Here is a 25,004-nt window from a genome sequence, read left to right as displayed (position 1 = left end):
GAAGGGAGGCAGGCATGGTTAAGCATGACTTGCAAGTGTGACCATTGACTATTAAACAGAGCAGTTGTTTTGCTGCCAATGGTTTCTTCAAGGAGTTAGACATCGTTTAGATTGTGAGCTCTTTGGGGACAGTGATTGAAATTGCTGTAGTGAAATTGCTGTAACTTACTTCCCCTGTGGACTCACAACATAGTGGATTGTAAATTTTATGTCCAGAAACCTTTATATGCTGCCTTTTCAGCCCTCTAAAGAGCTCCCAAGGCAGTTCACAAGAATAAATAACAAAGCACAGCCCTGAGACTGTATTTTGTTACACAGTTCTCTGAGTTTCTTGCACCTTCCTTTTCTTCATGACCTTGCTCTGTCCCTGCCCTCTTTCAAACCCCACTTACTTCATAAAACTTTTTAATGAATCATTGCATTCTCAGGCTACTTGATCCACTGTTGCTTTCTGACTCCTCTTCACCTGTCCAGTATTCATGGTCTATCCCTAACAGCTGTCTTTTTCCACTCCTTGTCTTGAATGACAGTTGTAGAACATGAGCAATCTAGACATGGGTTGTGTCACTTCTCTATACCATCATGGGAAGATAATTCCAGTAGCAATAAATGTCATATACTTCCAGCTAACTGGCTGCTCATTATTCTAATGCTATTTAATTATCTTATGAACATACAGAAGTCAAATGTTCCAACTCCACAATATTACCAAAAGACAGTACTCACTTCTGTTAGAAGGCACCATTGAAGAATCTCCATCATTACATCTATTCATCTATCTATTTACCACAGTAAAGCTGTCCATGATTGCTTTGTTCCTGGTCAACTTTAGCCCAGTATTTTTTGATTTTTCTTTCTGCAGTGAAAACAATTTTATTACTATGTTGTCAATGTAGAGTTCTGTGGTTATGTAAAGAAAATGTAGACTGTTCATGTCTTGCTATTGTTTGTGTCTTTCATTTATTTATTTTATTAAATTTGTATTCCACCCTTCCTCCCAAAGAAGCTGGATAAAACAATACCATTAAAAATAAATTTAAAACTTACTAAAACAATATGCACAAAAGAAACACTAAACAGATTTGGTTATAGCTGTTTTAAAATCATGCGTCCAGAAAGAATTCTTTTCAGCAGATGTTCAAAACAGCATCATGAGGAGGCCTGCCTAATTGCAAATAGGCAGGGGGTCCGTTTCTCATATATTCTACAAACTGTATTAGTCCTACTTGAGAATCACTTTTGTCAAAAGCAGATAAAACGTTAAAGCAGGCTAATAATTTCAATTAAACAAGTTAAAATCTGTTCAAATGTCTTAGTAATTAAATATGATTTGCCATTTCTGTTCTTTTCTGTTTCTGTGGCTTCAATCCTTAATCCCTCCACCAATTTTGCTTCATGTGATTTAGCCCATTACATTGTATCCACCTTCACTCAGAGCCTCATTCACACAAACAGCAGATGAGGGGAGTCGGGTAGCCCCCAAACTACAAGGGAGTTGTATGTGACTTCCATGCACATTGAAAACTTAATGTCAGGGAACACAGCTTCAGTGACCCTCATCTTTCCCTGATACGTTTGCCAGTGTGGTGTAGTGGTTAAGAGTAGTAGACTTGTAATCTGGTGAACCGGGTTCACATCTCCGCTCCTCCACATGCAGCTGCTGGGTGACCTTGAGCTAGTCACACTTCTCTGAAGTCTCTCAGCCCCACTCACCTCACAGAGTGTTTGTTGTGGGGGAGGAAGGGAAAGGAGAATGTTAGCCGCTTTGAGACTCCTTCGGGTAGTGATAAAGCGGGATATCAAATCCAAACTCTTCTTCTTCTTCTTCTCCTCCACATGCAGCTGCTGGGTGACTTTGGGCCAGTTGTTCTTCTTCTTCTTCCTCCTCCTCCTCCTCCTCTTCTTCTGTGCAAGGAACATCATCCTATATTCTATATGTAGCCAAAATGGTAACTGCCACTCCCAAGAGGGGGCTATCAGGCACAGTCAGCATAACCTCAAAGTTCGCAAGACAAAAATGCTGCTGCCTTTACAGTGCTTTGGTTCTCTGGGCAAGCCTCAAAGTAATTCTGAGCAGTCTAGGGATGGGTGAAGCCCTCTAGATACCATTCACCAGCTGGGAACATCAGCTGTGCTTGTGTTCCACCAGAGGTCTATGCGTCTCAGTGCTTGGGAAAAAGAAATGCAGCAGGTGCCTTAATGTTTTGCCCTCCTCTCTAAGATTTACCCCTAGGCAAGAGATTTAGAATGCTCAGTCCTTTAATGCAATAACGCAATGGCTTTTTAAAACCTTTGATGTTTATCAGAGTAACTGCTGCTCCTTATGCAGCCTCAGAGGCTGCTTGAAAGGGTTTATCTGACTTCCCAGTGCAGCTTTTTAGGAAGCATGGAGTACTTGGGTGGGAAGCTGGGTGCTGAAAACCCCGTAGTGTGAAAGCTCCACCTGTGTCTCTTCAAATCTTGCCCTGAAGCTTGAGCTGCTGCAACTACTTTGAGGATTAAGTTTAGAACCTACTCTTTTCACTTTGTAAATGAATTCCATTTTTTAAAAGGCAGTTGTCTTTGGGTTTCATTTCTATTTGATAAAGTCTCACTTGCTCAGAGCAGAGCCTGACCTTAATGTCAAAGAGGTGTACAGCCTCAAAGAGTTATGGTTAAAGGGAAGGGACATAGGGATGTTTGGATAAAGGCACATGACAGCCATGAAAGAGGGACCAGTGTTGAAGCTTTGCAGGGTGCTAGGTAGACTACAGCATACTGCAGAAATGTATTCCCCTAGAATGCCAATTCACTTGTCCCCCATCTTACATTTGTTCCGCTGGTTCTTCTTGTCTAAGTGCAACACCTTACATTTGTCCCTATTGAAATTCATTTTGTTAGCTTGGGCCCAGTTCTCCAATCTGTTAAGGTCATATTGAATCCTGATTCTGTTGTTACTGGCACTGGTTGTCCCTCCCTTTTTGGTGTCAACTGCAATAGACTATTCAGTCGTCAGACACCTTCTCAATAAACAGGGCTCAATTTCCTCAAAAGCTGTTGAAAGTTGAATCCAACTCTTTACTGGTACAGGTGTCCCCCCTCTTACGCACAGTCGACTGTGCATATGCATGGCACCAGGAAGGAAGGAAGGAAGGAAGGAAGGAAGGAAGGAAGGAAGGAAGGAAGTTTCAAACCAGGAAATGGCAAAAGATACTTGTGAAGTTTTCATGGCTCATGAGGCGCAACAGGGCTTTGTTTTGGCTGCTCAGCCTCCCCGCTTAGCAGCTGACATGAATGGTAGCACAACTGCAGAAGCAGCCACTTTTCAGTGCATCCTCCGGCAGGTCTCAGAGCTTCACCTGTAGTTGAAGAGAGAGTTGTGTGGAGAGAGTGGGAGAGATCGCTGGAGAGCAGGGGAAAATAGCAATTTACAGGGTTTTTTAGAGGGCGCTCCTCACTTATGCGGTATTTGCTTATGTGCAGCGGCGTCCAGAATGTTACCACTCCTAAGTGTGTGTGTGTGTGTGTGATGCTTGTATTCAGACTTTGATCATGCCCTAATTGGTTTATCAGGGTTTGGAATGACAGTTAGGAACTGCTGTAATATTAAGGGAGAAGAGTTGGAGTAAATAATTTGCATAAGTAGATTTGTTATGCAATTACTAGGTTTTACAGAACATTGATGCATAAAATATTGGAATTGAAAAAGAGAAACTACAGAGAAACTTGCTTGCCAGACAATTTTTAAAGTTAAATAATTCAGCTGTTTCAGATTTATTTTTTTAAAAAAGAATTTTCATTACCAGAAACACAAAAGGATGTCAAATACATTTCATAAAATATATTGTATTTTAGAAAGTGTTTTCTTCATAAGCAGGAGTCCCCCTTCCACATTTTCCACTAAAGTAGACAATAATATTTGGTGCTTGTTAACTTGCTTCTGGATTTGTATTTCTATGAAGGTTCAGTTATAAAAGGACTGTGCTGCCTTTTTCTTGTCCATTCATTTCCCCCTTTTGAGCTAAAGGAACTTAATTTCTTTCTTTCTTTCTTTCTTTCTTTCTTTCTTTCTTTCTTTGAGGAATTTAAGCTTGTGTGAATGCTATAATTTTAAAATATATATTTATTTTGAACTGAGATCCAGAGGCAAAACGGTACTGCATGCAGAGTATTAAATGTTTGCAGCTTCTCTCTCTTCTATAGTGGATGAATGTGTACATTGCAAAAATGACAGGAAAATGCACCCATCTCTAAATAGTGCAATACTGTGGGTATCATTTTCCTTTGATTACCTACGGATGCAAGTCTGTTTCTATGTGTGTGAGGTTCTTGGTAACTCCCCCTCCTACAGCAGGACCACCCCGCCATCCAGCACCCTAGTCCACCCCATTTGGAATAGTTTCCTGATCTTTAGGAATGACTGGGAGGGGCAAAGGGGACTGCAGTACACAGGGGAAATCCTGGTCTGGGAACTTCCTTCCAAGTATAGTCGCCAAGATCCATTCTTATACACAAAAGGATCTCAGATAAATGGCCATATATCTAAAATCCTCTCCCCGAAATATCTAGGCTTAAAATAATAATGCTATTTAATTATAATTCAGTGATCTTTAGAAAAGCAATTACATTTAAATTGTATATTCCTCGCCAGGTTCACATTCCTGTTCAGATGCTGTGGTTCAGTATTTTATGTGTTTATGGAAAGCTTCTGAGCAATGTACAGAATTCTTAGGGATTACTTTTGGCCTCTGTTAATGGCCAGGATACCAGGGACCCCTTGAAGGCTGCACCTTTCTGTCCCTGGGAGGAGAATCACAGCAAAGAGAAGACCACCCTGGCCACATCCACTGGCCAAAAAAGCAGCAGCTGTAATGAGCTTTATTTACCTCTCCCTGCCAGAAAGAACATTTGGCTTCAACTGTCAGCTGATTTGGAACATTTATCAGTCAGAGGGGAAAGTGGCTCCTGTCTTTGTGTGTGTGCACTGATCTCTGATGATGCAGTAATTTATATTCCATCCTTCCTCTAAGAAGCTCAAAGCAGTAAACATGGGGCTATTCGGTTCTTTGTCCTATAAAGAGCCTTGTAAAAGAAGTTGGGATAAGAGAGTGCTGCAGTCTTCCAAGCATTTATCATTTCTTTGCTTATTTTTCTTTGATATAGAAAGTCTTAATAAACTGTTCTTAGAAATGAAAAAGACAAAAGAGATTGCATCAGTCCTATGGTAATTTAGTGAGCGTCATTTGAACTTTGGCCTTTCTGGTTCAAATCCAGGACACTCAACTGCACCTTCCTGCTCTGCATCCTGGGAGCATGACAACACAAGTGAAGAAACCATTCATAGTTATCCCTTTGGCAGTGAAAAATGTTGGGTGCCTCCTGCTTTCTTTGGAAGCTTTTTAAAAGTTGAAATGTGATTTAGAAGCCCCGGGATCAAACACCTGTTTTTAAAGTAGCTTAGCTGTCTTTGCATATTTACTTAATCTGTAAGATCCAGCTTGGAGTTTCCTAGCTCTTGGGAATTGACAAGGCTTTACTGTTAAAAGCATCTGAACTTTTCTTGCTCTTTTATTTTCTTCCCCTCCAGGCAAGAGGAGCAGACATCCCTGAGATTTCAGGAGAACTACCATTGCGGACATGTGGCAGCACAGCTAGCATGAAAGTGAAGAATGTGAAAAAGTAAGCTGCTTTGTCTCATCATTGTCATTTTTGTAGCTTCTGGGCTCTCGGGGGTTGAGTCCAAGGTACCAGTCAATTTGTTACTGTTGTGCTTAAAAACAAACAAACAAATTAGTGTTATCCAAAGGCAACAGGAAATAGGTTCATATTAGCTGAGAGCCCACCCACACTTTCAGTGCTTCTTAACTTGTTACAGCTGAAAACTAGGAAAGAACAACAGGCGATTATGCACTTCCTCTCCCTTCTCCACAATTCCTTCAAGTAATCTTTTATTACCAGCTGTTTTGGAGTAATAATGACTGAACTGAATCCGACAATGTGACCTGGTGCTGCTAGTCTCTAACCATTGGGCCTTAGGGTCATGTACTCCCTTCCTCTCGCTAGTACTTTCTCTTAAGTGTCATTAACCATGGCTAATGGTTACATCTCCACAAACTTGAGTTAAAACTGCTTGTCTGCTTTTGTTTCTGTCTACTCAACCCTCTAGACTCAAGGTTCATATGGAGCAATAAACTAATTATGATCTTGTCAAATGATACATAACACTAAACTGTGGTTAGCATAAAGCATGGTTTGCCTCTTTCCTTCTGGTTTCTGACCAGCTTGCAATAGCAAACCCTGATTTGTGTTTCAGGCATCAAAATAGGCCACAGATAAGCATTCTTTAATCTGTGTGGTATGACATGTTGTCTAAAATAAGCTTAAAATACCATTCTTATGTGTAAGAATTGTCTATAACATTAATTCAGAAAAAAGATTTGCCTTTACTAACAGAAGTTGGGGGGGGGGGTATTTCTTCCAAGTTCCATGCTAACTATATCTTTGATTGTCCTCCTTTCCCTTGTTTTGTTCACTTGTTCCTCTGTTTTTCCTGCCTTAAGCAGAATGCAGGCCTGTATAATCTGCTAGCTGGATGTGTGCTTGACCCTTCTTTAGCTATAATGTTGATTTACGGTTCAGAGGGCTGTCCAACATAGATGGATTTATTCAGAACACCCATCTATCATCTGCTGATTCTCATAGAAAAGCTGATGACCCTATTTTCTAGTAGGGAGAAGCCAGATGCTAAATCTCATTTCCCTCTTAAATTCCCATGGGAAGAGTGAGTGGTGATCACAATCTTCTTGTTTCACAACAAGAAAAAATCTTAAACAACAGTTTGCTCTAGGAGGTAAAACCAGCTTCAGAACCTGCTTAAATATAGCCTTATTACACCAGAAAATTTATGCAGTTGGGATGCTTGAAAGGCACTTAGGGTGCATAAGATTTAAATTAGACAAAGAATTTTAAAAAAATTCTCTTACCCCCCCCCGCCCCCCCCCCCCCGATCTACCAATCCTGGACTGATGGGCTGTGATTCCTTTCACAGGTAAAAATCTGGTTTCATTTATTCTGATGGTATAAGGGCACCCATGTTGCTTGACTACCCCCTCTCCCATGGCATTTGAGGATGAACACTTTGTCCCTGCATCTTCCCTTTAGGCACTGGTGTTCAGTGGGTTGGAATGCACTGTCCTGTTAAAAGCCTGGGACAGATGAAACTTAACGATTTGCATTCCTTGTAGTCTTCTTTTCCTCACTGCTTCCTTGTGTCACATTGCCAGCACTCCCCTGTTCTGTTTTACTTGGGATTATTAGGTATCCTAATAATACTTTTGGTATAACCTGTATCTAACTAAGGCATTGAACTTTAATTGCTGTAACGTTCTACGTCTCATCTGTTACTTGTGTTTCAGGTTATCCTTTACCAAGGGCCACTTTCCAAAAATGGCAGAATGTGCACACTTCCATTATGAAAATGTAGACTTTGGCAATATACAGGTGAGTTTCCTGCCAATGGCATTTTTCTGTTAAACTGACATTAGTTAACTACATGCAGTTTGGCGAGCTCTATTATAAAGCATGTTATTATTAGGGAACATGTATGTTCACAGTCCACAGGCTTTGAACGTTGTCTATGCCCACCCACTGGTGGTCCTGCTCTTACATCTTCTGACTGTTTTGCAACCTCCCTCCAACCTTCCTGCCTCTGTTTGTGCATTTCACATTCTCCCATTCTTCTTTGGATTGGGGCAATCCTGTTTTGAATCCTTATTGCTTCCACATATTTGAATGAGTGTGATCTTCTTTTTCCTAGTAATAATGGGGTGAGTGTGTGACTATTGGACTCTGCAGCACATTTAAAGTGCCCTTGTGTTTCTAATTGAAATCAGTTCTGTCACCTTTTTGAATAAGTGTTTACTGTTAAATGTAACTCGGGAATGTGCAACAAATAATCTAAATCTGAGTTTTTTATTCTACTCTCATTAAAGGTGACATGAATACTGAATCTTTCCACTGCATTAAACATATATTTCCACAGTAAAGCTATTATTGAAAGTGTTAAAATTGTGCATCCTGACTGATTAAATGGCTTGTATAAGGGAGTTGAATCACAGTCTTGAGACATAAAAGCAGTCTTCTGAATATTATCTGGCATTTCTGATAATGGATTTTTAATTGTGATCTTGCTCCTTGTTTAACAGCTTTTAAACACTTTCCTAGCTTTTAATAAACGTAGCTTAAATAGGACTTTGGTTAAAAGCTTTGTCAAGTTCCCAATTACTCATTGTTCCTAATATTGCTAAAGCTAAACCAACCAATGAAGCTGAATCTAGATCAGGCTGGTCCCATGCGTGGTCCAAGGGCCACATGTGGCCCTCAAGACCCTTTTGGGCTTCCCTCAGCCACATTTGGCACCCACCTCCCAAGTCCTTGCACTGCCTTTTCAAAGCTGGGTAAGTGAGGCTCTGGGAAGGAGGTGTTAGGGCTCTGACAGGGTCCTAGAGTCCTCATGCCCCCTTCTTAAAGCCTAGGTAGCACTTTCCCAGTTTAGGGAAGGTGGTGGGAGAGTTCTAGGATAATACTAGGGCCCTGCTGGAGCCTCATGCTTGCTTTCCAAAGTCTGGCACGTTGCTTAACTGACTTTGGGAAGACAGCATGAGGCTGAAAGGATTTGCTGTAACTGCCAATCAGTTGATCAGTAGTTACAGCAAGGCCTTTTGAAATCTGTTTCCAGGTGTGATTTATATTCAAACTGCACCTGCGAATGGTCCCCCCTCCCACCCTGTGACTGGCAGTCCAAATTACACCTGCCAATGGAAAACTTCAGTGGGCCTTACTCTCACTTCCAATCAGCTGATCAAAGGTGCTTGTTCCCCGCACCGGTCAGTTGATTGGCACTGAGAGCAAGCTCTGTGGACTGCCCTGGGGAATTTCCCATGCAGCCGATCCCAGAGGACAGTGCCAAACAGCGGATCTGTGTTGTCAGTGAGCCCCACTTGCCGCAGAACAATCAGGAATGCACTTTAAGTTCCCAATTGTTCCTTTGAAGCCAGGTCTTTAGATGCCCCACACCTGACATCACATATGGCATCAAGTGTAGGGCAAGTGAGGCTGGTTTGGGAAAACAGCCTCTACTGGACCTAATTAAGCTCATGGGCTGGAGGTCCCCGACCACTGGTTTAGCTTGACATCTGAGTATAGCCAATTGCATTGTTTCAGTGTTACTTTTAATTGTGGGCTGAAATCAGTTAATAAAACAGATGGAGGGAAAAAGGCCATTGGTGTGTTGTTGTTTGCATGATTACTTACATTTGGGGTGCAACATCTGAATTTGAAGCAAGTCAGTAGGACTGAAATTACTTTTACAGACATGAATTCTTAGATGTTTTACATGTTTACAATTAAAAAGGTAAAGGTACCCCTGCCCTTACGGGCCAGTCGTGTCCGACTCTAGGGTTGTGCGCCCATCTCACTTAAGATGCCGGGGGCCAGCGCTGTCCGGAGACACTTCCGGGTCACATGGCCAGCGTGACGAAGCTGCTCTGGCGAGCCAGCACCAGCACAGCACACGGAAAAGCCGTTTACCTTCCTGCTATAAAGCGGTACCTATTTATCTACTTGCACTTAAGGGTGCTTTCGAACTGCTAGGTGGGCAGGAGCTGGGACCGAAAGACGGGAGCTCACCCCGCCGTGGGGATTCGAACCGCTGACCATGCGATCGGCAAGCCCTAGGCACTGAGGTTTTACCCACAGCGCCACAATTAGTCACTGACAAAATATATAATGAAATATAGGGGACCCAAACAAAAAGAAGGGTATAGGTTAAATAATTGCTGCTCTTTCTTCTAAAATCAGGAATGATAGCACTTGATGGATTCGGGTATTTTGTGCACACCCTGAGATTCTGTTGGGTGAAGGGCAGCCTAGGAAAAAAAAGCGAATGAATGAATGAATGAATGCATAAAAATATTTCCCAGAAAATCAGACAACATGGTTCCTCCCCCACTCTGTTTGACATTCAAGTCTTGGTTTGCAACTGAAGGTATTTAAACAGGCCTCAGCAAATCAAGGTTTAAAATGTTGTTTCCATCAATAAAGTCATGAAGCATATGTATTCTATTTTAGTTTAATATTCTGAAATGAAAAGCTCTTTATTCGTGAAAAAATTACTGAACAGTAAGACTGCTTTGGGATTAAAAATTAGTTAGCTCTGCAGATCACAAAATTTACTGGAATCCCATCCCTTCAGAAATAGGATGTGCTTTGCTGCTGTCAAGAGCAAGAATTCACCAGTGTATTGAGAGAGTAAATTATATTTATTATTGCATTAATCTTTCAAGACTGAGCTAGTGGATTTTACAGTGTGTGCCGAAAGGTCATTCTTCAAATGATAAACTTAAGTTTGCTCTATTGGTGAGTGTTTGTGTCATGGACCGGATGGACACAGAGGAGTGGTGGGCAAAACTGGCTGGAGAACCCCCAAGGGAAGAAGGCTCAGTGCCTGAGGAGTGATGGTGGGACAATGATGGGTGGTCACAGGGAGAAGAAGAAGGGTTTGGATTTGATATCCCGCCTTTCACTCCCTTTAAGGAGTCTCAAAGTGGCTAACATTCTCCTTTCCCTTCCTCCCCCACAACAAACACTTTGTGAGGTGAGTGGGGCTGAGAGACTTCAAAGAAGTGTGACTGGCCCAAGGTCACCCAGCAGCTGCATGTGGAGGAGCGGAGATGCGAACCCGGTTCACCAGATTACGAGTCTACTACTCTTAACCACTACACCACACTGGCAAACGTATCAGGGAAAGATGAGGGTCACTGAAGCTGTGTTCCCTGACATTAAGTTTTCTGACTCCCAGAACCTGGAAAGGAATGAAATGGGCGAAGCAAATACAGGTTGCACGCAGGTACAGTCTCCCGATTGCTTGCAGCTCCTCTCCTCCTGGGCAGCCTCCTGAGCACATTACAGTCTTGAGGCTACCATTGCATGGACTACAGTGGTCAGGCTATCCCTATACAGGAATGGCTGTGGTTGGTGAACCAAACAAAAGGCAGTTTTAGCCACTGAGGCTACCTGGGCCTTCAGAGAGCTCAAGAAGCAGGAGTAAAGATTGCACTCCCCCTGCCCTGGCCTCTATTCAATACACTATTTGATACACACAAACAGTGTGGTGCAGTAGACAAGAATATTCAACGGACGGGAGGTGGGCCTTATACAATTCCCTACTCAGCCCAAAACTGTTCAAGATTATAACCAGTTTTCTGTTGTAACATTAAGACAACAAGAAAAGCTGTCAAACTTTGGAATCAAGAGAAATGGTTAGACTCTGAATTCTAACACAATAACAGGAAATCTGGAATACCTCTGGCATACCTTCAAAAATGTCATTTTGGATTTACAGTATTCTAAGCAGTTGGTACTATCCAGTTATGCTGTATGATCAGACTGACAGAGTCTTAATGTGTCTGGGGCTAGTGCTTGAATCCAAGGGTAGTACTGCACATGCTAAAATCCAACCATTTCTTGGGTGTTCCAAACAATTTGAGAACTCTCACTGTTACATGTTTCACTATAGGGAAACATTACATCAATACTAACTGAAATCTGCAGATCGGATTATCAACAGTGTGTATCATAGCAAAGAACCAAGTATCTAATTCACATACTGACCGTCTCCAACCCCACTTAGCCTGCAACATCTGACAGTATTATAGCACAAGGTGGAGAAAGGCTGTGAACACTTATGGAGAAGACTAATTATCAGATCTGGCTGTAGGAAAATGGCTATTGCTTTTTGCCCTCTCTGGGCTAGAATTTTAATTATGGGTAATTAATATTTGAAACATTACGTATTTATTTGTAGCAAAAAAAGTGAGGCTTCACAGTTTTCATATAACAATTCCTTACCAATACCCGTCTCTACAGGAGCTATTTTAAAAACAAAAAAAAAATTTCATTGCATTTTTTAACACATAAACAGAAACTAAACAAACATAAAGGTATAACAACATCCCTGGGGAGGCAATACTAAATCTCATATAATATATTCCATATTAATAAGAATACATATGTGAGGTGGCAGAAATGAGCAAAGGTATCTATAAAATCAAGGTAATATCTGAAGTAAAAAGCACCACCATGAGTTCTTCACATCACTTTTAGTTCAGATTCCTGCATTGCAGGGGGTTGGATTAGATGACCCTTGTGGTCCCTTCCAAATCTACAGTTTTATGATTTTATGATTTCAGTTTTTTAATTTATTTAAAATAATGTTTGTAACACTTTGCATTTTGCAGAAAATACCAAAGCAGCTCACATTATAAAACATAGAAAAGTCAATAAAAACAGTGGTTTGTATCCAGTGTCAGTGTGACTTCTCATTGAAGTTAATGAACAAGAGTTACTTAACTCTATTATTTTCAATAGGTAGAGTAGAACTTAGCTGGATACAACTCAGTGTATTGAAAACTACACTTTAACAGCAGAACCAACAACAGCTGACCCAGAAGATTACCTATTTTCCTTCCCCATTTGCAAAACGGTTGTTGGTTATTGGCTTCTATGAACTTCTTAACTGTGGTGTGGAAGAACTATTCCCAAGCTGAGTTCCTAGTTCATTAATTGTGGTCAGCTGGGAGCCAGCATAGAAAGAACAATTTTGGACCTATTCTGCAAAATGGGTCATTATAACTTAGAGCACATTTAAAAAGTGTTACAAAATCGAAAAGCAGAACAAAATATTGGCTGAAAACCTGAGAAGTTTGGAAAATATATTCTACATCAAAACAGTACTGAGCTGAAGTAAAGGCTTTTCTGGCATTGCTAATACCAATAATACACACATATAATGGGCAGTGCCAGGGATTCCGTGAATAATGGAATGGAATTTTTTGTGTAGCAATGCAACTCCAACCTCAGATCTGTTCCAATGGCCTGTTTTTATGCGGGTACAGATTCTTGCTTTCATACTCAGACTATACTGCCTGAAGGGCTAATTTGTGTCAACTGAGAGATCACATGTGTGAATATTCATTTTTACTCCTACGCCTGAGAGCACAGACAGAAGAAACAAAATGGTCCAGAACTGATCTTGGCACAATGCTATTTGCATTCCATTTCAATACATGGTTTAATAAATAATATCAGTAGTAGGGCTGAAAGCTCATTTGATTAATCAATCTATTTAGAACTTTGATCACAGATTAAGAGTGCACATCGGTTAGTTGGTCATACAGAGTCCTTTAATGCTCCAAGTAACGCCCTTGCTTGAGTAAAACAATGGCATCACTCTGACAAAGGCAACTTTGCAACACACACACACTATCTCCGTCTTTGTAGAAAATGTATTCAGTACTGCTGACACTGGGAACAAAGCTACATATAGCTTGCAACTCTGCCATGTGAGTGGTTTTATACACAAACACTACCACTACAACAACTTCTGAATTCTCTTAACTGCTACCACAATGCTCATTGTTATGATAGGTGTGGGTGGGTGGAGAAAGGTCTGTAATATGGAGGGACTCCAGCTAAACTTACTCCATGGTAATCTCAGTACAGTGGTACCTTGGGTTACATACGCTTCAGGTTACATATGCTTCAAGTTACAGACTCCGCTAACCCAGAAATAGTGCTTCAGGTTAAGAACTTTACTTCAGGATAAAAACAGAAACCGTGCAGCAGCGGTGCAGCAGCAGGAGGAGGCCCCATTAGCTAAAGTGGTGCTTCAGGTTAAGAACAGTTTCAGGTTAAGAACAGACCTCCAGAACGAATTAAGTTCTTCAAGGTACCACTGTATCTGGTGTCAAAGGTACTGTGCCATCTCAACTATACTGTCCATTGCTTCACATTTTCTTCTCTGCAGTGGGAACTATGCAAGCAACTGCTATCCGTGTGGTCCTGCCTACTCAGGTTTTGTTTCTTGGCCAGAATACAATATGAAGGCTGGGGACTCTGTGTGTGTGTGTGTGTGTGTGTGTGTGTGTAAAACACGTGAAAATACCAAAGATGACGCTCATGTTAGTTTCCAGAGATACAAACTCTGAATGTTTACAGTACTCTGAAGTATATAGAGGGCTGAATATTGTTATACAAGTTTTCATTCCAAAAAGTAATAAACAGATGCACTCTTGGTATAAATATACTAGTTTGTGAATTATAAGAGCACAGTTTTTTTAAAAAAGGGGGGGTGAGGTATGAGAGAAGGTTTTTATTTTTTACAAACGTATCTGAAATGGAACATTTTTCAATTCTGCATTTCAGGGACCAATTTTGTTATGAGGCTGATCTCCCTTAGCCTAACAGCGATAAAAGTGGAGTTGTTGGTATTCTCCAGAGACCCGGAGGCAAAGTGTTGACACCGCTTTGTCCATTTCACTTGACCTAAATTCTCTCATTCTTGTGAATGAAGTGAGAGTTTCTTCTGTAAAGAACCTCATATTGATCATGCCCCCTGGCACTCAACACACAAAGCTCCATTTCATGAATTTGTCTAGGCTTATTTCTCCAAAAATGAAATGCAAGAGGCTTCTTTTGGTTAATTTTTGAGGACCCACTGTTAAGGACTAATCTGGCTGTTCTGAAACTGTGAAAAACTGCTTTTCCCAGGCTGATTTCTTAAGAGGAAGCTCAGAATTCAAGATGATAGCCAAGTCAATGTCTTGAACTAGTGCTTTTTGTTTCTTCGGCTGTATTGTAACTTGAGAGAAACAATCAACAACTGAGATGGCTTTAATACCTACAAAATCATTAGAATGTATTCTGAAAGTGTCCCACAACTCATGAAATCAATATCGCAGCCCATATAGTGCCATCAAAACACATTAAAATTTCAAAATCTTCTGTAAAATGTCTGGCTTATATGACATTTGGCATTCTAAAGCACAGAGCTTTGTTTACTTGCATGACTTTTTAGGCCTTTTGTATGAAATATATCCTAGACTAAACGTGAGAAAACAAAGGAGTTGAAATCTCCATTAAGCATGGAAAGCTAAAGAGGCATGAGTAGTAAAAGCCTGAAGCATGTGCAACCTGTAATGAGTTTTAAGCTAAATAAACTGGTTGTTTCTGCAAAAGGTACAGTTCTCTGAATGAATGGTTGACAAGGAGACATAATTCCTTTCTTGCTTCGCCTACCTTTATTTTCATAGTTTTGAACAGATGTAGGCCTGGAAAGATGAGAACGTGATGTTAAAACACACAATATCACATTATAGGGAAAAAATGTGCTTTTATTCATATCTTCATATCTGTTAAGCTTATTGATAGACTGCTGGAAAACGGAACAGTTGTGTAACTCAAGAGAGAGACTCACTGTTGAAGCAGACAGTGGCTGAAAAAATGAGGAAATTCACACTTGATATTTCAGGAAAAGAACAGTAAAACTAGGCTGTTTAATTTCATGGGCCTTATCCATCTTGCATGCTTACAAACTGAAATCCCTCTTCATTTTCTCACATGGACATTTTCTGTCTTTCTAGTGCCCTTATTACCCGAAATGAAGAGAGGCTCTCAGCTTGACTGATTTTAAGTGGAATTCATTTTAAGTGGCATTTTAAGAGGATGTCATTGTTGTGCTGTTTGAAATTTTCTGTCTGTTCAAGCAGCTTTCTAGATGGAATAGTCCTCTCTCTCATATGCTGTTCTGGGGGTTCTGCTGATTCCTCCAATCATTTTTTTTTGGAGGAGGCACATGGAGTGAAGTCCCATTGCACAAGTCAAAGCCCTTGCACAGGGCTTCTGCTGATGGGGTTCATTAAGATGGGATTCCCCTATGTTGTTTTTCAGGTATTGCATATTTCTAGCAATTAATGTGATCATGTGGTAATCACACGATATTCTAAATCGCTGAGAAAGCCATGACATCTGGAAGTTGTTGGCATCTGTCTGTCTCAAGAGACAACAGAGTGTGCCTCAAACTGTTGCGTTATCAGACCAAAGTGACCTCCTTGGAGCTCAGGCCTGGGCACTGCGTACAGAGGTCCTGGGCTGCCCACACAACAGAACCTCCATCCTGGCCTTGCTGATGTGCATAGGAAAGCTGATTTTCAAAGGAAAGCAGAGAAATATGCTTGGTACCAGCTGGGCTGCAGGAGTTGCCAGAAGGAGGCGTACAAGGCGCCATCCAACCACCTTCTCTGGATTTGTGTTGAGTTTACTCCTTAGCCTTATGTTCTCCTGAAAATATGCTGCAAGGCAGCAGAGGCTTAGGACCAGAGTTTCCTTCTCCCAGATGGATTTACCTTCCCAGGTTGACGAGCCCCAGTTACCCCCACTTCCCTCTACAGCGTGTGCAGAAACCACCTTCTTGACTGTTGGACCCACTATCGGTCTTGTCCATTTGATCTGCCAGAGCCCGTCTTCGTATGCAGGGGAAGTCCCTAATTCATTGTTGGTTTGATGCTCATCGGCTACCCTCACTTGGTTTAGCCGGCCAATCAAAGCCATTTCCATGGGTGTGGCCACTGTTGCTCCTGACAGCTTCTAAGAGCCACAGGTGAGAGCTGAGTGCAGGGTGGAGTACCAAACGTAGACAAAGTACCCCAGAAGGAGCATGGCATGTCCTTGCCCCCCGATGTACTACCCCTCCCCTAATACCCCATACACCCCAGGCTACTTCCTCACAAAATGAATGATGTGAATAGTTCCTGCATATTTTGCCTTGTATCCCTGATGCCAGAAGGTTTAGAGACTTGCTTTTTAAGCAAGAAAGCTGGGAATCCAGGCCAGCTAATGACGCAAATAGAAGCTGAATAGCTGGGCAGTGCAGCAGCCCCACCATTGTCTAAATCATAATGTGGCATGGAAAAAGTTCCTTTCTTCTTTACATGACAAATAGCTAGTATCAGAATGCGCAGATGCACATTATCAATTTTTGTTATGTTTTTGATCAATTTTGCCCTGCTCAGGTATAGCTGAGAAAATATATTGATGTATGATTCTGCATGTTGCAAGAGTAGCACACACTATTTTTTATATTACACTGCCACCTAGTGTTTAGTGCCACAAAGATGTCCAGTAGAAAAAACTGCAGGTAGCAAAAAAGCAAACATAACATCATCCAAAAAGAACAGCTGTGCGGTGCTTATTCCTTAGGAGTAACTGAAATGTTCCAGAATAGCAAGGAAGCATTTGTGTGCCCCAAACCTCTTATTCAGGTTAGGTGGCCCATAAAAATGGTGTGCAGGGGTAGAAGAGTGAGGGAATGTCATAAGGCATGCTTTTTAAAAAACAAACCTGAACCCAAAGTGCTGGTTGTAACAGTTTTAATATATAATCACAGGTTGTCTCCTGTACACTTATCTCAGTTTTAAGGTTTTAAGGTTCTAAATAAATTTCAGGTTGCACCAGTGGAGTACTGTGACGGATGCATGGATGTTCTCCACTTGAAAAATTAAAGCCGGTTGCCCCCAGATTTAGATGTTAATAAGGACAGTTGGTGTGTTTGCTTAAGATCAGATCAATTCTCTGTTGTGTTGCATTCACTGTTGTATCTGGGAATTTGAGGATTGTGAGTGATAGAGAGAGATGCTTTTGCAGCTGTGTGTGCCCATATAACAATGCTAAGCTGCAGATTTTTAAAACACTTGTCTACAGCACTTTATCTCTTTACCTCCTGAGGGCTAAAATTTTATTCATTTAAAGTGACTCCTGAAACATGGTCTAACAGTACGCGATTTATATGAAAATTGTGAATGATGGCAGCTCTCAAAAACCAACTGCAGCTTACTGAGAAGGTGAGGTGTGAGGCTTGGGGAGCATGAGGAGTGAGGCACTCTTACTGAAGCTATTATAGCTGTGGGTTCTGTTCCCTGAAACACTGTTCTCCAAGCTGGCACCTTCCAAATTTTGGACTACAACTCATCAGCCCTGGCAAGCATGTGAAGGATGATGGATGTTGTTGCCTGAGTACAAGCTGTTGGAATGTGGGGAAGAGAGCTGATTTGTCTGATGAAGGAAATGTATCTGCCATCCAAAAAAGTGAGGCATTGCTTTGGTACCCACATCTGTTTCCAGCAGAATGCGAAGGTTGTTGTATTCTGTGGTTCTAGTGCCTGCAGGTCTAAGATGGCTGGGAGCAATGGGCAAGCAGGGGCAAGCCACTTTGAAAAATGGGTTAAAAAGCAGGGCATACATTTCATAAACAAAGGCAGGCAGGCAAATGCTCCACCTGTATTCTCTAGCCAGCATTGACTGTTGAAAGATTTGATGGCATGTGTTCTTTAATAATGTAATCTGTAAATTTGTTGTTTTAAATTTACTGTGGGTTTCTGGTTCCAAAATACACAGTAGGAAAGACTAAGGTTGGAAAGAATGCTTCTTGTTTCCTTTTTACACTGATGAGTTACTACATACAAGTTAGAAGTTCCCAGCTATCTTCTTTTGTTATCATACAGATGCTCCTTCTTTCTGGTTTGTACTTCGGAAATTCATTTAGATTCATTTCTGGCTAATTATATCCCTCTTTATCTCTCAAGGCTGATTCTATTTGTGATCCTGACGTTGTCTCTGCTTACTGTGCAGCCCTTGGGTTTGAGTTTGGAGGCTTATGGAATTCTGACGGTGCAGCTTGAAGAACTGGTTTCCATGGTGATGAGAGAAGTAATTGACCTAAAGGAGACTCAAGAAAGTGCTTGCATGGATTGTGCTAGACCCTAGTGATGGAGGACTGCTGTCACTCTTAAGTGGGAGCCAACAGCCTGTTGGTTAGTTTGCTGAAAAGAGCTTTGGGAACCTATTAAGCCTAAGAACTGCAGCTTATTTGGCAGTGGGAAGCAAAGCTAATGACCCCAAGCTGACCATTTTACAGATCACTGCCAAAGGAATAGCCTTCTAACCTGTATACTTCTGGCAAAAGAAATGCTAGAGCTGAATTTCTCCCTCTGTGTGCTTATGGAGAGATTGGGGTGGATGGGAAGCATTACCTGTAAAATAGCCGTAGGACATCACATAAGCATCATTATCATGGTGATTAGTCAGGCATGCCTCCTCTTTAATTCTACATTTTGTTTTGTGTTCATCATGTCTGCTCACCTGCATTTATTTTCTCTCTCTCAAGTCTTATGTTCTAGTCATTATTTGTTATTTTGCTCCCCAGCACAGGGGCCGTAATGTATTGGGGGAGTGCAAAGAGTTGTTGTTGAGCTTGCATCATGGACATATTTACATGGAGGTCCCATTCATTTGAACCTCCACGTGGAAATTTGCATACTTTCACCAGCTAAAAAAGTCTAGTTTGGAGGCTTCAGTTTCTTCATCCATCTGCATGACTGCAGTAAGTTCTGACACCATTACTGCCACATATAAACCCTGCTTTTCAGTCAGATGACTTTCAAAAACAGATTGTAATTGTGATCATTCAAGATGATACAAGATGGAGGGGTACTAGGATATGTATGGTGTTTTTTTCCTGCCTCTTGGAGTTGGTGGCAATGTTTTTAAAACAGAGGGGAATTTCAAAAGCAGATTCATCCAGCTGAGGTGAATTGGAAATCTGAAAAGTACAAAAACATTCATGGGACGAGAGGGAACATATCCTGCTCTTCTGGCACTGAAACTGCTGCAGCACAGTGTGGAAAAGAGCATATAGAAGAGCATTTGAGTTCAGCCATTGTCTATCTCCATGTGTTCTTCCAGACTCTTTAAAATAGCTGTACCCATTATAGTTAGTGCTTTTAGATCTTGCTGCTAAATTATTCCCTTTGTTGTTTTTAAATTTCTTTTAGGTACTCTGTCTGTGTTGGTTTTAACATGCTTTATTTATAAGAGATGCGGGTGGCGCTGTGGGTTAAACCACAGAGCCTAGGGCTTGCCGATCGGAAGGTTGGCGGTTTGAATCCCCGCATCGGGGTGAGCTCCCGTTGCTCGGTCCCTGCTCCTGCCAACCTAGCAGTTCAAAAGCACATCAAAATACAAGTAAATAAATAGGTACCGCTCCGGTGGGAAGGTAAACGGCATTTCCGTGGGCTGCTCTGGTTTCTCCAGAAGCGGCTTAGTCATTCTGGCCACATGACCTGGAAAAACTGTCTGTGGACAGTTTACTGGCCCTTGGCCAGTAAAGTGAGATGAGCGCTGCAACCCCAGAGTCGTTCGCGACTGGACTTAACTGTCAGGGGTCCTTTACCTTTACTTATTTATAATTGCTTTTAGTGTTTAAATCTTTTGAACTTAAGATTGTATTCTGTATTTTTAATAGTTTATGACCTATCCAGAGAATTCAGTTAGATGGGCATTATGCAAATGTAATAAATACAATAAAAAGTAAGATGTGGTTTGTTGTCCTACTCACACTAGAACAGGATTTAGCAACATGTTGTAGCACTCTTGCTGACAATAAGGCATAGTTTGTGTCTTCCTGTATTGTCTGAGCATGGCCATTGTGTGAAACTTACTCATCTCTAAAATTAAATGAGATTCCAGTCACAGAAGTAAGATTTTTATTAAATGGACAGATTGATCATAGTTTTGTCTCATCAGAAGTTAGTCTGACTGAGTTCAGTGGGACTTACTCATAGGATTGTAGCTTCAGGCTACTAAGAGATCAGCTTTTCATATTTTGAAAAAAATGAATTGTACCCTTATTTGATATACTTTTATTTTTAAGGAAAAACTGCTTTTAGTAAAACCCACCACCAAGTGTGTGTATATTAAGGTTACCAGACGTCCCCGTTTCCAGGGGACATTCCCCGGATTTACAAATTACTCCCCATACAAAATCAATTGAAGTTGAAAAGTGTCCCCGGATTCATTGAAAAAATCTGGTAACCTTAGCGTATATAGGACTTTGTTTTGACTCTGTGCAGGCGAAAAGAACAGTTAATTATAGAAAGCAATAGCTGTACTAGGCTGTTTGAACTCTGAAAGTGGGAGGAACAGGGATTTCTCCCCACTGCTCTGAGGTTTTATTCTGAAATATTCTGGTTAGATTTGATGTGGCTAAAGTTAGGTTTGGTGCTGAAATGGCAGTTCTGAGTCATGCTAGTTTTGCAGGGAATAAAGGAATTTGCAATTAGAAGAGTAGCATAAAATATTTCAGAGTCTGAAGACATGTACGCTTACTGTTTTTAGATGTTGGGACAATCGCCTGTATAATACAGATATATGAAGGTGAATCCTACGTGCAGCATTCAAAACTCCCATTGTTCTAGGCACATTTTGCGACAGGGAATTTCATTTGCACAAGCAGTTTCTAAGTTTTGGGCACAGTACTGTGCCTAAGATTTCAGATTAAAACTGCAGAGTGGAAGGAAAGGAGGACCTTTTTCTGCCTCCCCACTTCCAGCTACTCTCTGAAGATTGGAGAAGAGACCCTCTTAATAATATCGGGGGGTGGGTGGGCAGGGGAAGGACTAGAATCATGTGGAAAATGAACATAATATTTTAGCTGCCATTCATTCATTTCAGCTTTGTATTCTTGTTATAAAAAAGCGCACCTATACATTCCATTGTTGTGCCTATAACTTAGGTTTAAGGTGCCATTTAGCTCCTAGCTTTTATATCTCAGTTTCTAACACTGCCTATGTGTGCACTTGTATATGGAAATAATGTTCATCTTGTGAGGAAAGTCACTGAATGCATCTGCTAACTGTTCAGAAATGATAAAACTATGTGAGTAGACTTGTGTAAATCACAATATTGTTTGGTTTTGAGCTCATTTTGCCATCCACAACTGTATGGGATAACATTCTCTGATGATGCATAAGATAGAAGCATGATTTCATTGGAGTAAATTCTTGCAAAGACGGCACGGTAACCTAGCAACCACTTCAGAGCTGATTTAACTCTTTTGTGGGTATTGACACTGAACTTCTGCTTACAGTTTCCTGATCAAGGGAAGTAATAGTCCCTTTCTATTCTGTCTTGCTCAGACCACACCTGGAGTACAATGTCCAATTCTAGGCACCACAGTTTAAGAAGGATGTTGCACATGTGTGCAGCAGAGGGTGATCAAGACGATCAAGGATTCAGAAACTAAGCCAAATGAGAAATAATTGAAGGAATTGGGTTTGTTTACCCTGATAAAGAGGAGACTCAAAATAGCTAAAGGGTTGTTGCATGGAAGATGCAGCAAGCTTGTTTTCTCCTGCTCCAAAAGCTAGGACCTGAAGCAATGGATTCAAGTTACAAGAAAGGAGATGCCAGCTAAACATCAGGAAGAATTTTCTGACAGTAAGATATGTTTGACAGTGGAACAGACTCCCACAAGAGGTGGTGGACTCTCCTTTCTTGGAAATTTTTAAGCAGAGGTTGGATGGCCATCTGTCATGTATGATTTAGTTGAGATTCTTGCATTTCAGGTAGGGGGTTGGACTAGATGACCCTCAGGATCCTTTCTGACCCCATAATTCTATGATTTTATGAAATCACATTTTGATTTCATTAGAAAAAGACTTGATTCTAGTAATAGGAAGGAGGAAGTCACCCCCCTTTTCCTTTTAGTAATGTTTGTTGAATTCTTGTTTTAGCTTGTGGATTTGTTATTGTGAGGTTACGAAAGAAGAGCAGTTAGCTGCATAGTTTTGTTACCTTTTGGGAGAGCTGAGGCATAATAGTCAAAGTAAGCATCCTGGTGCTACTACCATGTGAAAGAAAATAGTTGGGAAAAAAGCATATTTACTTTTCCTGATGAAAACCAGCAGCAGGATTTAGCAATAGTAATCAGTATTCCTGTGTAATACAGTGGACAGAGCACCGGAACTCAGATTCACTGGTATCCTTGCTCCAGTCACTATATCTCAGGCCAACCTATTTTGTAGGGCGATTTTGAGTGTAAAATAGGATAAACCCGTATAAGGCATAGTTATTGATTATTTGATAACCGTCAGATAAGACCACTGCAATGTGGCATATATAAGGTGGTTGTGTGTTCTGCTTTATAGAGGACAGCCCTCTTATTTGAAGGGCTTTCTGGTTCAAGTCTTAATTTAAAGATCTCTAAGAAAGGGACACGGGTGGTGCTGTGGGTTAAACCACAGAGCCTAGGACTTGCCGATCAGAAGGTTGGCGGTTCGAATCCCCACGGCAGGGTGAGCTCCCGTTGCTCGGTCCCTGCTCCTGCCAACCTAGCAGTTCGAAAGCACGTCAAAGTGCAAGTAGATAAATAGGTACCGCTCCGGCGGGAAGGTAAACAGTGTTTCTGTGCGCTGCTCTGGTTCGCCAAAAGCGGCTTAGTTATGCTGGCCACATGTCCCAGAAGCTGTACGCCGGCTCCCTTGGCCAATAAAGTGAGATGAGCGCCGCAACCCCAGAGTCGGTCACGACTGGACCTAGTGGTCAGGGGTCCCTTTACCTTTAAGAAAGGAGAGCAGTGGCTTTGAAGCTGCCCATTGGCAGTTTACATACAGGCAGCAATCTTGGGTGGAACATGGTTGTTTTTGACGATGCACACATGCATGCATGAACATGCCAAGCATATGCAAGGCTTTTAAAAAAAATATTTCTCAAAATATTTAGTTGGCCCCAAAATGGAATGGAGGTGTTGGACAACAAACGGACCATTTTAAGGAAAATATGCTGTCAATTTTGAAACTATACTGGCACTTGGTCCTTTTTCAAGCACCATTCAAGGTTTGGGTGCTTCTTTTTTAAAAGCCCAATACGGCTTGCAACTTAGGTTCCTGAGGGACTTCTTTTCCCCAGCAAACTTGCCTGTCTACTGAGCTCCTTTTTTGGAGGCCCTTCTCTGGATGCCCCACCCACTAAAGCCCTATGGGTGGAGATCGGGTAGAACAGAGGTAGCCAGTGTGGTGCCCTCTCGATGTTGTTGGACTCCTAACTCCCATCAGCCCCTGCCAGCATAGCCAGTGGTCAGGAATGATGGGAGATGGAGTCCAGCAACTTCTGGAGGGCACCACAATGGCTGCCAATGGGGAAAAGCATAGTCTGACACTCTGTTTTTGAAATGCTCTCCCCAGCGAGACTTGCCTGACATCCTCTCTTTACGTGTTCGGTATTCAGCAAACATCTTCTTAACTTTCCCTGTTGAAATGTAATGTGAACTGGTTTATTCTGCTGCAAAGATTGTTTTATAGATTTATATTCTACATTTTCTGCTATTTTAATATATTTTGTGCATTGTTTTAATACATTTGTGTTTTCCTAATGGTTTTTATTAATTAACTGTTCTGAAAATAATATTCTGAAAGGTGGGATTGAATAGATAAGTCACCCTGTGTTTCTTGCAGAAAGCATAGGATAACATCTATGATCTTACTACTGTTAGATGTAAGGACTTTTTTAGTGGTGGTGCACCCAATTCTGGGACTTGCACCTCAGTGAAATTAGTTTGCAGTCAAGTCTGGTATCTTTTTTGGTGAGAAACTTTTAATGTTCTGAGACTTCTTAGATCTGATTATTTAATGCAGTTCGATGCTGATTTCTGTTGTATGCTTGTTTGTTTTATTGATGTAGATTCAAATTTCTCCAAAAGGGCATTCTAAAATCCTCCTTGATTGAAGTATGGAATAGAAATACTTTTTGAAATCGTTAATTGTAGTCCTAATGATTACAATTACATAACTGCTGATGACATTTATTCCATCCAATTAAGGGTCTAATTCTGCCCTTGATGGGAAATAAATATTTGATTTTTAAAATGATGCCCTGGCTTGCATGTTGAATGATGTTACAGCTGTGGATTTTTCCAATTTTCCTCTTCCTAATTTTTCCTTCCCAGCATTTTATGTTAATCTAATTATGTGATCCTAACAAATCTTTTCTATTAACTGACACTGCAGTCTTAGCACATTTGAGTAATGCTGTGCATGGACCTGTTTCTGGCAGCAATTTGTATTTCAACAGCAGAAAAACTTGCCCTTCACATTTTATTAGTTTCTCTTCCAGAAATCTGTGAAGCATGCAGCAGTGCTTGATTTTTGGATAGATGTTAAGAAGCTGAATATTGGCCTGAATTGCACTCTCTCTAGCACTTATGACTTCAAGGGGATTTCACTGGTTTGTAAGATCAGGCAGAGCAAAATCAGTAGAAAAGCAGCAGGAACTGGAAACCAAATGGAGTGAGATGGTGC

General features: G+C 41.2%; 1 protein-coding gene across 7 annotated transcripts in view; it reads left to right on the top strand.

The window, feature by feature from the left end:
• ARHGAP32 (Rho GTPase activating protein 32) overlaps window positions 1–25,004 on the top strand; it is a 199,655-nt gene that overhangs the window by 89,270 nt on the left and 85,381 nt on the right. For 4 of the 7 annotated variants that reach the window (XM_080983351.1, XM_080983348.1, XM_080983354.1 and 1 more), the window contains exons 3-5: window positions 5,567–5,658; window positions 6,986–7,027; window positions 7,395–7,479. In XM_080983351.1, the coding sequence (XP_080839477.1) occupies window positions 5,567–5,658; window positions 6,986–7,027; window positions 7,395–7,479 (219 nt within the window). The remainder of the gene's footprint in view (window positions 1–5,566; window positions 5,659–6,985; window positions 7,028–7,394; window positions 7,480–25,004) is intronic. The other 3 variants (XM_080983353.1, XM_080983349.1, XM_080983352.1) reach the window with 1 other exon arrangement.

Source organism: Podarcis pityusensis (genome assembly GCF_964106645.2).
Source record: "Podarcis pityusensis genome assembly, chromosome: 15".
In the NCBI taxonomy this organism is placed as follows: Eukaryota; Metazoa; Chordata; class Lepidosauria; order Squamata; family Lacertidae; genus Podarcis; species Podarcis pityusensis.
The sequence above is the reverse complement of the archived record's forward strand: the minus strand, read 5'-3'. Positions and strand labels throughout refer to the sequence as shown.